The sequence below is a fragment of the Squalius cephalus genome (genome assembly GCF_949319135.1).
Source record: "Squalius cephalus genome assembly, chromosome: 25".
In the NCBI taxonomy this organism is placed as follows: domain Eukaryota; kingdom Metazoa; phylum Chordata; class Actinopteri; order Cypriniformes; family Leuciscidae; genus Squalius; species Squalius cephalus.
The window spans coordinates 16,292,280-16,306,950 of NC_137146.1; the positions used below are offsets into that span (position 1 = coordinate 16,292,280).

The 14,671-nt window shown below is 37.7% G+C and overlaps 2 protein-coding genes across 3 annotated transcripts in view; one reads left to right on the forward strand and one right to left on the reverse strand.

The window, feature by feature from the left end:
• Position 1: 1 nt before the first annotated feature.
• Positions 2-12,218, forward strand: tm9sf1 (transmembrane 9 superfamily member 1; the record flags this gene model as incomplete). 2 transcript variants are annotated; one of them, XM_079863585.1, is made up of 9 exons in its annotated part: positions 2-131; positions 1,832-2,052; positions 2,186-2,317; positions 3,839-3,961; positions 5,591-5,943; positions 7,664-7,818; positions 9,274-9,459; positions 9,764-10,037; positions 10,941-12,218. In XM_079863585.1, 9 exons carry the CDS (start codon positions 2-4, stop codon positions 11,332-11,334), a joined length of 1,968 nt encoding a protein of 655 aa, XP_079719711.1. In that variant the 3' UTR covers positions 11,335-12,218. The 2 variants fall into 2 exon arrangements, with proteins under 2 accessions (XP_079719711.1, XP_079719710.1); XM_079863584.1 differs by lacking the exon at positions 2-131 and adding an exon at positions 245-484.
• Positions 12,219-13,024: 806 nt separating this feature from the next.
• The window catches only part of nanog (nanog homeobox), a 3,166-nt gene continuing 1,519 nt past the window's right edge, over positions 13,025-14,671 (reverse strand). The window contains exons 3-4 of the mRNA XM_079863586.1: positions 14,641-14,671; positions 13,025-13,944 (exon numbers count right to left, since the gene is read on the reverse strand). The exon at positions 14,641-14,671 is cut by the window's right edge and continues 89 nt beyond it. Coding sequence (XP_079719712.1) covers positions 13,627-13,944; positions 14,641-14,671 — 349 coding nt within the window. The 3' untranslated portion in view covers positions 13,025-13,626. The remainder of the gene's footprint in view (positions 13,945-14,640) is intronic.

The following is a 14,671-nucleotide window of genomic DNA, read 5'->3' on the forward strand; positions in this document are numbered from 1 at the left end:
GATGGAATCGATGAATCAAATTTGTCTAGTTCAGCCTTCGCAAGGAAGAACAACGGAACGTGCATCTCGAGCGATTAGTCAGGACTGGCGGAAACATCAACGAGAGGGAAGAAATGACACCGATGTCCCTGGTAATGGTTATCTCCTATTAACATGCACGGAAAACGTTTGAACCCTCACTTAAAGTTGTGATTTAAAGAATCCGAGAGTTTTTGAAGCAGGTGCAGGTGTTGCGCTGTAGCCACGCCCACCCCGGAAGATCCCAAAAAGGGTGTTTTTATTTTTTAAGGTGACGTGGATTCGCTGTGCGCCGCTGCTGCTCTCGACCTTTTGGCTGTTTCATCGCGTACCGTAAAAGCAAAGACTGGATATATTCAAGCACCAGCAATGGTCAGATATGACAGTACACATACGCGCGAGCTGTTGACTGGATTTTGAGAAGAAAGAAGCGATTCTGAGGAATCCGAGGAAGCATCTGAAACAGGTTTGTTGCATTTCTCGGATGCGGAAGTATGTTAAGCATCTCTTAGTGGGCGAAAGGTTTTATAGTGCTCTTAAATCAAAGTGCAGACACTGGTCGATTTGTTTCTCATTTGTTTATGTCTGAAGGATGCTAGCTACATCTGTTTATTTAACCTATTAAAACTATTTTTAATTAATCTAGCGGAGGACGTTGGAAAAATGGTCCAATTCTTCCATTAGGAGACTCCACAAGAACTGATTTCTGTAACACTTTATTTTACAGTGTCGTTACACATATTACATGTACTTACAATAGTAATAACAATAAATTATGTATAATTTTACAAGCAACTAAACCAAACACTAGCTCTATAGTAAGTAGGCTATATGTTGTAAATTCATTTTACTAAGTACTTATTTACACTGTAATAAGTAAGTTAACCTTAAGATAAAGTGACTTCACACCACACTTTACATTACATAGTCCATTTATTTCGATTTATTTACCTATATTTGCCTCCATATTCAACAATTATGTCATTATGTGAAGTATTACAGATAGTTAATGCATATCCTTAAACTTTTGTTATCAGTATTCAAATTTAAATGAATTATTCATTTTAATCATTACATTTATATGAATAAGAAAAAATATATTGTAGGTGATGTGACAACTTTCACTTAAAAGGAAAGTTCACCTCAAAATAAAATCATGATTTAAAGGGATAGTTCACCCGAAAAATGTTGTCATAATTTACCCACCCTCACGTTTTACAACATGTTTGAATTTAAGTATCATTTTAATTTCAATTATTAAAATCTAAATCCTTACATTTACATTAATGATTACCTGAAAAAGTGTGTTTTTTGTAGCGTGATCATTTCTCTTAAAGGGATAGTTCACCCCAAAATGAAATCATGATTTTAAAGGGATAGTTTAACCAAAAATCAAAATTTTGTCATCATTTACTCACCCTCATATTGTTCCAAACCTGTATGAGTTCCTTTCTTTTGTTGAACACAAAAGAAGTTATTTTAAAGAATGTTGGTAACCAGACAGTTGACGGTAGCCTTTGACTTCCATGGGTGCTGTCAACTATTTGATTACCAACATTCAAATTTTATCCCTTGAACCTCTCTTGTGTTTTCCAAATCTATTTGAATTTTTAGTACAATATTACATGTTGTCAAATGTGTATATAAAAAAGTATAATAATTATAAAAGAATAAGCTCTGATGGAGTCTAGCATGTCAAATCGCAGGACCTGTCAACCATAAGCCATTTAAAATAATTATTTATTTTTTATGTTTTTTTGTTGTCTGCATAGTTGCTGACCCCTTTTTACCATCTTGATTTGCTCACCAACAGGTGTTGTCATGACAGCAAGACTGGAACATTCAGGCCTGTGTGTCGCTGGTCGATCCATGAGGCTCTGTGTGCTGGTCCTGTGCCTGCTGCCTCACTTTGGCTGGGCAGTCAGTTACAAGCAAGGCGATCCGGTGACCCTGTACGTTAACAAAGTCGGTCCGTATCACAATCCACAGGAAACCTATCACTATTACACTCTGCCAGTCTGCAGACCTAAAGAGGTGAGTGTACACTAATCTGTGTTATCTGGATATATTAGTGTGCTTGCTTTATGACCTTATGGTGCAATACATGTCAATAAGATTTACTGTTAGTGCAGCTCTATCACCTTGTGGATGATTGATTTGTTTGTAGGTCCATCATAAAGCCTTGAGTCTGGGAGAGGTGTTGGATGGTGACCGTATGGCTGAGTCTCTTTACAACATCCGCTTCAAGGAAAACACAGAGCGACAGGCGCTATGCAAGCTCACTCTCTCTGAGAAAGAGGTAGCAATGCAGTCATTCAGAATTTTTTTTTAAATGCAATCTTAAGTTAGGTTTACACGACAACAATATGCTTAAAACTGAGAAGCTTTTCCTTTGAGTTTTCCGCATAGAGATTGTCAAAACGATCCCTGATCACACGGATCCTCGAAAACGGACCATTAAATGGCGATGAAACACTGAACACTGATAGACTGAACACGTTATACGCATGTGCATGACGTCATTGTCTTCAGAGATTCATGTTTTTGTTGTTTCCACGGAGACCGTTTTCAAAAATTTGCACTTTTTAAAACTTTGCGTTTTCAGGCACCCAAAACGCCGTAGTCGTGTAAACGAACGGCCAAAACACATTAAAAGTTTTAAGTTTTTAGTAGAAAACGGTGTCGTGTAAACAGCCCCTTATTTAGAGCATGAAAGACTTTTGGGATTTTAAGTTCCTGATTTTGTTAGTGGCACTAGGAATGCAACATTTTGGGAAATTGTAAGCAAAACGAACCGTTTCCCTGTATGCAGGCCCGGATTATCCATAGACGGGACTGGGCGAGTGCCCTGGGGCACCAGCCAATAGGGAGACACCCAGGGCCGAATTATCCAATGGGCATTATGGGGCCCAAGCAAGTGGAAGAAAAAAAATCCTTATTTTTTTACATTTCCGATAACGGAGCGTATATTTGCACTAAGTGCCTGTCTTTTTGACAAAAATTTTTTTTGACTAATATCTACAGTGGCATAGGTCGTAGGGCGTGAGGTGCTTGAAAGTAGCTTTTGAAGCGTTCGACCCAAGTTCGAATCCGCCTTTTGCCGAACTCGATGTTCTCCCTTTTCCCAACACATATGAGATGCCAAATTTATAGCCTAACATAAAGGTCTCGAAACCGTGATATTGCTTTGTGCCTTTATAAAACAGCACAAGACTTTAATTAAGTAGCCTATATAGGCATTCTGTTAAGGACTGTGCTGCGTGATTTAAAGAAAAGTGCACACTTTGCTCATGCGATCAGCATGGTGATCTGGTGTTTTCTCCAAAATAAAATCTCAAGGGTTTATTTCTTGCAAGTGTAGAATTTAGGACAAAAGTATTGTAATTTTCCTATAGTGTGTAATGTAAAATATACTTTTGAAATATTCATTTTCATTTATACAGTACATTTATAGGCTATATGGATTTTACGTCATAGGAATAATTATATAAATCATTATTATATTATTGTAATAATTGTTTGGCAAGACATTGTGCCCAGGGGCCTCTGACTTCTTAATCCGGCCTGCCTGTATGGCAGGACTTCTCTATCCTGCTCAGGCTATAATCAAACATGGTTGAACCAGCTAGTCAGGGTTTTCAGGTTCATTTGAGAGTGATGGGTGTGGTGGGTGTGGTGGAGGGTTGGAACTAAACTGTGCAGGAAGCCAGCTCTCCCGGAACAGGATTTAACACATTTTAATATCAAAGAAGAGGAAATGGCAGAGATGTATAGAAATGGCTTCAGATGTCTTATATTTTATGCATTTTTGAAACTACAGGTGGATCAGTTGCGGGAAGCTGTTGAGGAGCTGTATTACTTTGAGTTTGTCCTTGATGACATTCCCATCTGGGGTTTCGTGGGATACATGGAAGAGAGTGGATTCCTGCCTCACAGCCACAAGGTCTTTCTCTATGTCTCCATCACTCACTCACTCACTCACTCACACACATTCAGTGGCCCCAAAAAGTGTTTGGACACTTTGCTGCAATTATAAATGTATGCATTTCTTTGCATAAGATGAGAATATATCAAAACAAGGGCTGTTGTTTTACCAAAAACGTTTGTTCGTTTTAAAAACATCCAGGGATGGGATTTTCCTGTATTTATATGGATTTCCATATTTTCCAGCCTGAAATGAAAGTATATAAAATAAAGCATGAGGGGAAAAAAGGTTGGGGAGGGGGGTGTCGTTTGGGTACTGTATGTGATGATTGAAATCGTGAAATGGCCTTGTACAATTGCTAAATAAACTGCCAGTTTGTCATGTTATCAAATACGTGGTATGCAATTTATGCTTTAAATTGGTCAAAAATATTTCTGAACTTTTTATTAATCAAAGAATCTTTCCAAAAAGTATCAGTTTCCAAAAAATATTTTCCATATTGATAATAAATAGAAATATTTATTGAGCACCAAATCAGCATATTAGAAGGATTTCTGAAGGATCATGTGATTCTGAAGACTGGAGTAATGATGCTGATATTTCAGCTTTGTCATCACAGTTATAAAGTACATTTAGCAGTATATTAAAATAGAAGTCATTTTAAATTGTAATAATATTTCACAATATTAATAGCCTGGTTAAAACCAGACCATTCTCAGTAGTAACTGAGTTATGGTCTGGCAAAGCTCCATAGACAAATCATTTCCAAAGGGGCGTCACCAACGGATGTTGCTCAAATGCCTCTGGGCGCAGTTGGATAGACCTAAAACCAATCAGAGCGATCGCCATCGTGTAAAGCTGCGTCCCAATTCGCCTAAGTTACACTACGCCATAAAAGCATGTACTCTTTTTTGAAGAAAAGGTATTTACTTTTGAATGTGTAGCAAAAAAGTAGGCAAGCTTTGGGACATACTACTTCGTCATCTTTATCGGACGGATCTGTCGCGTGCATCCTGTCACTTACACTGCCCTGTCAATCATCGTGTCACAGTTAAAATCCTCTATTAAATCTAATTTAATTTCCTACCGTTTCGGAGAGAAATGTAGTAGCACGTTCATCTGCCAGTGGGTCTTTCATGGAGACTGTCCTCATGTGTTTGCAATTTGAATATAATAATGCATTTAAAAGTTGAACGGACGTCGCTCAAATGCCTCTGGGCGCAATTGGATAGACCTAAAACCAATCAGAGCGATCGTCATTGTGTAAAGCCCGCCTCAACGTTTCTGATTGGTGCCGTGATTTCTAGGCCATGGAAATGGGCTTGAATGAGCTCTTTGCCAGACTACTTCTCGAGCAAATCTGAATTTGCCGGAAGTTGTCTGGGTTTTCCCAGGCTACAATATTAATGTTTCACTGTATCTTTAAATGCAGCCTTGGTGAGCATAAGAGAGTGAAAACATTAAAAATCTTACCAACCCTAAACTTTGGAATGGTAATTTATATTAGACATTTATAAAATATTAAATATGTACATTAAGTGTCCAAATCTTTTTGAGGCTGCTGTGTGCTATTTGACTGTTTTGATATATGCCAATTCAGTGAATAAAGCATCATGTCTCTCTTCATTCCCTTTTTTTGTACATCAGGTGGGGTTGTGGACACACTTGGACTTCAATATAGAGTACAACGGCGATTCTGTGATCTTCGCCAATGTGTCTGTGAAGGACGTGAAGCCGGAGCCGTTAGAGGAAGGAGGGGCAGGCCATGGTGCTGGTGTCGGCGGTGGTGGTCTGTCCATCACACACACCTACAGCGTTCGCTGGTTTGAGAGTACGTTGCCCCATTCACGCAGAGCGGAGCGCCTCAGAGACTATTCCTTTTTTCCCAAGACTCTGGAAATCCACTGGCTGTCCATCATCAACTCACTAGTGCTGGTGGTGCTACTGCTGGGCTTCGTCATCATCATCCTCATGAGAGTGCTGAAGAATGACTTTGCCAGGTGAGGAGGGATCTGAAGTCACATTCACATATGCACATTTGGTTGATTACATAATAAATTAATAACAAACAATTTTTCTTGTTTAAAGTTTTCAGCCTTTACTTATGGACTTTAAATTCTGATTTTATAAGCTGCATTTGAAAGTGTTGTAAAATAATGCTTTAAAACACACCTGTGAGCTCTTTTTCTATTATGACAAATTGCAATGTAACTCGGCAACCAAAAACAGCCTACAGTTAGGCTATATATATATATACTCTCATTAGGTACACCTTGCTAGTACCGGGTTGGAGCATCAGTACTCATGTAGGATGTGGTTGTGATTTAAATGATGCTCAATTGGAACTAATGGGCCCATTTGTGCCAAGAAAATATCCCTCATGCCATTACACCACCAGCACCAGCCTGAACCATTGATACAAATCATGTTGTTTACAACAAATTCTGACCCTATCATCTTAATGTCGCATCAGAAATCGAGACTCATCAGACCAGGCAACGGTTTTCCAATCTTCTATTGTCCAATTTTGCCCACAAAACTGCTCATATTTATTTGTCTGGGGCCGTATTCACAAAGAATTTTAAGGCTAAAAGTAGCTCCTAACTGGCGAATTTAGGAGCAACTCCTAAAAATAATGGACGTGTCACTCGTAACTTTAGGACTCCTAATTTGTTTGACTAAGAGTAATTCACAAAGCATTTTAGCCCTAAAAGTAGCACCTAAGCCTGGGACAGCTTAAAAGAAGTCGAGAGGACTCCTAACTCACTAAGACCTATTCACAAACCGCTTTTTGTGGCATTTCACGTTGCGATGTTTTGAAATGCATATGCGGCGGCTACAGGAGCTTCCAATCGCGAGGGAACAATTCTGCATTGTAGGCATAACTAGGGATGCAATAACGCCACCAACAACAACCAAAACTAGGCTACTCATTGCATGTAAACTAATTGTAACGTTTCATTGTGAATCAAATTAAAATGTTCTTCTCTTGCAAACGTAGGCAGAGGCATATAGTGACAGATTAATTCAATAATGTTGCAAAGATATTGCATCAATCCATATGTTTCATTAGGCTACTAGGCTATTTGCTTTGCCTTACTCTTTATTCATTTAGGCTATTTATTCAGTTATTCATCATCTTCCGTCCTTCGCACTACTTGTGTAGTGCACGCATTCTCAGACCTGTCACCTGTCAATCATCATCGTAGGGGAGGTGTTTGGAATCATTCCCGCGTTACAATCATCAGCCAATCAAGGTGGTCACTTCAGTCAAGCTCGTGCATGAGTAATGACGTCATCCATAGCAACGAAGACTCACTCTTAGTTTAGGAGTTGTCATTTTTCTTTACTAAGAGTAGGTCTGAAAGGCGTTGTGAATAACTTTTAAGAGAAAACTCCTAGCTAAAATCTTTTAGTGCGCTTTAGGAGTACTCCTAGTGGTAAGATAAAATGCTTTGTGAATACGGCCCCTGATTATTAATGTTGTTATTTTTTTATTAGCAAAATTTCCTATTCATTTCTTTTTACTGACCCCAAACGTTTGAATGATTGTGTAACTCTTGCCTTTTATTTTCTGATGATTTTGTATAATGTATATTATCATCGTAAGTCAGGTGAAAGCAATGAAATAGCCAGTATTTATAGTCAATTATCTATATAGAGGAAGGGAAGGGATCATTAATGAACAATGGACTTATGGAACGCTGTCACTGTCTACAGGTATAATGTGGAGGAAGATGGTGGTTGTGACGATCTGGATCAGGGGGATAACGGATGGAAAATCATCCACACCGATGTCTTTCGCTTCCCACCGTATAAGAGCCTCATGTGTGCTGTATTAGGGGTCGGGGCGCAGTTTCTGACTCTGGCCACAGGTATGACATGCTGCAGTATAGAAATATATCAAATGTTTAAAAAATGAATGCCTGTTTTCAAATGAGCTTGTGTGAGCAGGCACGTAGATTATTTGAGGACAGGGCCATAAACACCATTTGGTTTTAAGTCCCCCCAATAATTAGAAATAGCCAAATTGACCCCCCAATATAAGATTTATAATGCTGCTCTGGATGACAACAATTCAATAAAAATTTTAGGCTGCTCTGCTTCAGCAGTCTAACAGCACTTGTCAATAGCTGCGTTTACATGGACCCTAATAATACATTTGTAATCGGACTAGTAGCACAGTCGGAATAAAAGTCACATGTAACCACGTCAATCGGAATGAAGTAACCAAATCTGACTGAAATTTAATTTTGATCGTAACGGGTGCTTTAGACGTTTTCTAATCTGTCCGATAGGACATATAAATACTTGATCGGATTGAAATCTGAAACTGGAAAGTTGTTGAACGATTTGTAGAGCGAGTCAGGAAACGTTTTCCTCCACCAGCATCACATTGTGACCTGGTCACTGTTCTGGAAGATCCCTCTGGCAACTGTCAAGAACTTGTATCTGTCATTCACAAGACAAACTGATGCTGTATTGGCCGCAAAAGGAGGTCCTACACAATACTAATAAATGATTGTGGTCTAAAACCAGGTATTAGTTTCATTGTCCAACCCCTGTAAGTAGCTAAACATTAAATGTTTGACAACTGTTTCACAATAGAAATGTTAAACGACTGACAGTATATCCGGCTGCAAACTACTCTGCTTTATCCTGCTACATTTTCGACGTATTAGACATAAAAAATAAGAGTAAATGTGTGCATATTTTAAATAAAATATTATTTGCAAATAGTTTAAATTGATCGTCAAATTATTATTCTTTTTTTTACTTTTACTTTATTCCCTTAAATCCCTATTAATCCTTTAATTATTTCCTTTAAATAAAATGACCAAAAATTTAAATAATTTAATCAAGTCATTTATTCCTTTATTTATTTTCCTATTATTATATTTATTTATTTATTTAACTATATATTTTACATTTCTGCAAAAAAAATTTAAATAAAATCTTTAGTCCCCACCTAGTTCAAGACACGGTTACAGCCTTGTTTGAGGATGATATCTCCATTCTAAAAAGATTAATATCTAATAATGTTAAGCCTCAATCTGTTCAGTTCTAATAACTAATAACTATAAAACAAAAAATAACATGGTTCAGCGTTTTATTAATCCTGTTAATGCATTAACTTTGACAGCCCTATTTATTTTATGTTATAAACATTTCTGGCACCTCAATTTGTCTGTCACTAATTTGCATTGATGATTTGGCAATATTCTGTGTAAAACAGTCGTGTCACTTAGGTACTTGGGATAAAATTGGGATGAATATGAGAAGAGAGTTGCTGATAGGAAGAACATAACCCTCTTTCCCGGTGTCTTTAGGAATCATTGTCATGGCACTGCTGGGGATGTTTAATGTCCATCGTCATGGTGCCATAAACTCGGCAGCGATTGTATTGTACGCTCTGACCAGCTGTGTGTCAGGTTACTGTTCCTGCAGCTTCTACACACAGATCCAGGGTCAGCGCTGGGTCTGGAACATTATCCTCACCTCCGCGCTCTTCTCTGGTGAGACACAACAATCTTCTGAATTTATACACATAGATGGTTTATACAACAGGAGCACACTGTGTGGGGTATTGTTTCCCACAATGCAATGTGCTCAACATGATTTTCCATGTCCAGTTTTATTTTAGATGTTAATCTCAACATGCATGTTACCTGACTCAACATACATATTGTGCAGTATGCTAGTATTCCATTCCAAATATAGTCTGTCATAATTACAGTGTCCTCATCAGCAAATGTAACTGACACTTCGCCCACTCACCGTTGCTCTCTTTGTTCTTCTCTATCACTCTGATTCGTTTAGCCCCCCTCTTCTTCACCTGGAGTGTGGTGAACTCCGTTCACTGGTGGAGCGGATCGACACAGGCCCTGCCGGCCACCACCGTGCTCCTACTGCTTGGCGCCTGGGTGCTGGTGGGCTTCCCCCTCACCGTCATTGGTGGGATCGTTGGAAAGAACAGAGCTGGCAACTTCCAGGCCCCGTGTCGCACTCGTAACATACCTCGCCAGATCCCCCAGCAGCCCTGGTACAAACACACGGCTGTGCACATGGCCATCGGTGGCTTCCTGCCTTTCAGGTAAGAGCAGTGAGTCTTAGCAGATGATTTCCAGACAGTGGAAGACAAAAGGAAAACTTTAAGAAAACAATTTTAAATTGTATTACAGCCTGGCCAAAAATTATGTCCACACAATTTGGCATGTTTCATTTCATTATTATCACAGATGAACTCCAAGAACAACCACGCAATATGCTTACAAAATTTTGACCAATTTTTAATAATATTTTAATTGGAATATTTGAATACAAATTTTACTTTTGACCACTACTGTATATAAGGTAGCATTTTGAATATAATACAATATTTTATATATAATACATAATATAAAGAAACGTTTAAAAAACATGTTTTCTTGCATAATATCCCATTAAAAAATATAATATATATTATATAAGAAAACATTTTTAAAAATATGTAAGTAAACGTGATAAAATATATATATACTTAAAAACATGTTAAAAATATATGATATATATATGAATATATATTATATACTTAAAAACATGTTAAAAATATATAAGAATTTTATTTAAAAATGTGTTAACAATATTTAAAAATCATTTTATATATAATAAAATATATTATATACATTTTTTTTTTAAAGTGTTGTATAAATAAGAAATAATTTTAATATAATATTTGAAAATGTTTCTTATATAATAAAATGTTATTATAAGGGGAACAAAAGTATTTATGAAATCTTGCTAATATAATATATTCAAAGAAATAATGAAAAAAATAAAACATAATAATAAAACAATTCTTAAATCATATAGAAAACATTTGAACATAAGATAATATAATTAAATTACTTTTATATTTTATATACATGTTTTTAAAAAAATATATTATATTAATATTATACCTCACTCTATATCGTTATCTCCTTCTACTTCTGTTTTTCTCCTCTTGACTTTGCAGTGCCATCTCAGTAGAACTGTACTACATCTTTGCCACTGCTTGGGGTCGTGAACACTACACACTCTACGGCATCCTGTTGTGTGTGTTTGCTATCCTGCTCTCGGTGGGCGCCTGCATCTCTGTGGCCCTCACCTACTTCCTGCTCTCAGGCGAGGACTACCGCTGGTGGTGGAGAAGTGTTCTTAGCACCGGCTCCACTGGCATCTTTATATTTCTTTACTCTCTCTTCTACTACCACAATCGCTCCAACATGAGCGGCCTTGTACAGAGCGTGGAATTCTTCGGATATTCTTTGCTCACTGCGTTTGTTTTCTCGCTCATGCTGGGAACAGTCTCCTTCTGGGCTTCTCTGGCTTTTATCCGTTACATCTACCGTAGCCTTAAGATGGACTGATGGGCGTTTCCTCTCAAAATGCCCCCTTCCCCCCCCTCAAACGGGAAAAGAGACTCATGGACCAGTTCCTCATGGATCCCTGCATGAGCAGGTTTTGTGTTGCTGAAGTATATTAAACTATCAATGCCAATCTAAAAAGGAATAGGGAACAGACAAAGCGACTAAAGACTAATTTAATATTCCATTTTGCTCACCAACACCCTGATACTTAAAATTCACATAGATATATAGTTGCTAGATTATCTACACATCAAATACAGAAGTATTTGAGAGTCAGCTGGATCGTTTGTGCTGCTGAATGGGTCAGATTTTCATACTTCAAAATGTTGCTTACCATGTATCCACGACTTGAAAGTTTGTTTTGGATTTTGTTAATGTAGTGAATATGACTACAATGATTAAATGTCAGTTTCAAGACATAAGGGGACAAGAATAAGAGGCCTTTATACTTTGTTTCAGAAGACCATTGAGAAGAAAAAGCACTTATATGTATTGTAGGTGAGTTTACTTGATGATTAAAGGTGGATGTGTGGTTATATTGAAGGATATTATCATCTTTGAAGAAAAGAGACGTGCCATATTGTGTACATGGTGCAATATGCGCATTTTGAGTTTTGTAAGGAAGGTTTAACAAGCAAGCTGAAGAAATGAATAGATTATGGAAACAATACCATTGTCTGAAGTCGCCATCAACTGTGATCTGCTGAAATGTAAATATACGGTGTTTTCAATAAAGTCAGTTTTATTACAGAGAAATAAATGTGGGTGAAATGCAATGATTGTGGTGTCTATCATATAAATGTATGTAAATTGAAAAGAAATTTCAAAAGTTTGGGGTCAGTAAGATTTTTAAAAAAGTCTCAAAATAACCAATGCTACATTTGATAAAAAAAAATAAAAATAATGTAAGAACTTTTAGCCCCTTTGCAGTTAAACGACGCATGTATTTTGTGGAAGAACATTTTATTATTAGTCAACCCCCTGTAAAAAAAAAAAAAAGTGAAAAAGGTCGGTCATTTACATGCATATTACTTGTTCAGTCTATAGGCGTGTAGTTCTTTACAAAGTAACATTGCCATCTGGCCTGGCAGAATAACATCCTTTTTAGTTGTTTTCACAGATCCTTGTGAACGGGGATCATTTTGACAATGTCTGTACATGTAAATTTTAGTACATTGTGTAAACATACCCTTTGGGGACATTTACATGACACTATTTTCAACTAAAAACTTTGTGTTTTGGCCATTCATTTACATGACGTCTTTTAGGGGTCTGAAACGCAGATTTTAAGTTTTCAAAAGTGCACGTTTTTGAAAAATGTAACAGTCTGTGTAAACTACAAAAACGGGGACGTCATGCCTGTTCAGTCTATAGGAATGCGTGTGCCCAGGCTCTTTACAAAGTGACAATTGCCAACTGACCTGGCATGCATAAAATAGTGTTTTGTCATTTTCAAGGATCTGTGTGAACTATTGTCATCTGCTCAAGTTTTGTACATCGTTGTCATGTAAACGCACCCTCACAAGACACTGCTACAAGGCTGCAGTTATAACCAGTTCCTGATGAAACAATTACTTGTATAAACATTAAAACATTACATTAAAAGCAGTATGTTTAAGTGTTGAGCAGGCATATAACGGCAAATAACACTTAAAGAACTACATGCTGGGGGGAAAAAAGCCACAAATTTAGGAACAGATAAAACATTTATTGCTCAACTGGGTCAAAGAACTGTTTTTGTGTGGGCAGGAGTACTTTGCAAGCACAAAGCTTGAGTGTCAATTACAAAAGACCAGATACAGGCGAGCAAGAATTTCATAAATGCACAAATGTAACAGATCACATACAGATGCAGTAAAACGCAGGGCAATTGATACACAGAACAAAAACAGTGCAGACCACCTTTTCTTGTACACAGATGTAGAGCAGTGCCTTGCATTCAAATTCATGAAACTCATTTAAGAAAATCGACTTGTCCGGACTAAATCTAAAAAGGAAAACGGAGCACCTGGGAAGAGCAGAGGGATCAAGATATTAAATACTCTGAAAAGGTACAATGAAGTTATAAAAATAGATCTCGGTATAAAACGCGCTGAGTTTAAAAAAAGCAAACTTTACAGATTCAAAAAAATCTTGAGACATGTCTCACTTGGCCCCAATTGGCAACCCATGACATCAGCGCCTAAAAATATCCAACAGTTTGTTGCCAAAAAAATTATATTTACAGATACGGGGAGCACCCATGGCTGCGGGGCTGAAAGCAATGGATATATACACAACAAGCAGCTGCACTCACAGCAAAGTCATTCCTTTTGTTGACCATTGGGCACTAGGCATGGATGCCATTTGAGTAGGGCTGCTTCCTTTGTTCACTGCATTGCCACCAGCACGGGCTTGCATGTAGCTAGTAGGGTTGGGGAACTCGTAGTGCGTCACAGCTGGGGGAAGAGGCCAGTTTCCCGGGGGTCTCGCAGTGGCCTGAGAAGGAGAGCGTGGCTGTGGGTAGCTGGGGTAGAAGGGCATTTGTTGAGGACTCCTCTTGAACAGAGGCTCTCTCACCTGAGGGTTACTGTAGTGATCTTGGTTCGCTCGATTGGTTTCAGTCTGAAACTTAAAAACAAAAAAAGCCAAATTTAGTAAATTAAAAGTAATGATGGGTCATTTGTATCATCGTGCCTTTAAGACATTATCCAAACTACTGAAATGCCTCCTTTGTAGATGATAACTTTCTCTACGTCCACACTGATCAGTTCTGCTACCAACAAGACAGAACAAGCGACAGTGTAGACGTCGTCGTTTTAAACCTGTATGACTTTATTCTGTGGAACAAAAAGATGATTTTGAAAAAAAAATCTCTCCATACAATGAAAGTCAATGGGATCCCATGTTGTTTTGGACCCCATTGACTTTCATTGCACGGATAATCACTTTGAACATTCTTCAAAATATCTGCTTTTGTGTTCCACAGAAAACCAACTATAATTATTTGTTTGTTTATTAATTTAAGCTTATGGGTAATTTGGATCATTGTGCCTTTAAGACACAATCAAAACTATTGAAATGCCTTCGTGGATGATAATTTGCTCCATCTACACTGATGTAATGATCTACAGTTCCTCTACCAACAACACAGCAACAAAGAAACTGTCACTTTCTTTGGGAGAAAAAAAAAAAAGTGGGATCTTTTGGACCCCATTGACTTAAATTGCATGGACAAAAATGGTTAAAACATTAATATCTTTTGTGTTCCTCAGGAAGAAAGATGCATGTTTGGAATGACATGGTTTGGCATGAAACTGCACTCACCTGAGAATGAGCAGCTGATGTGTTTGGTACG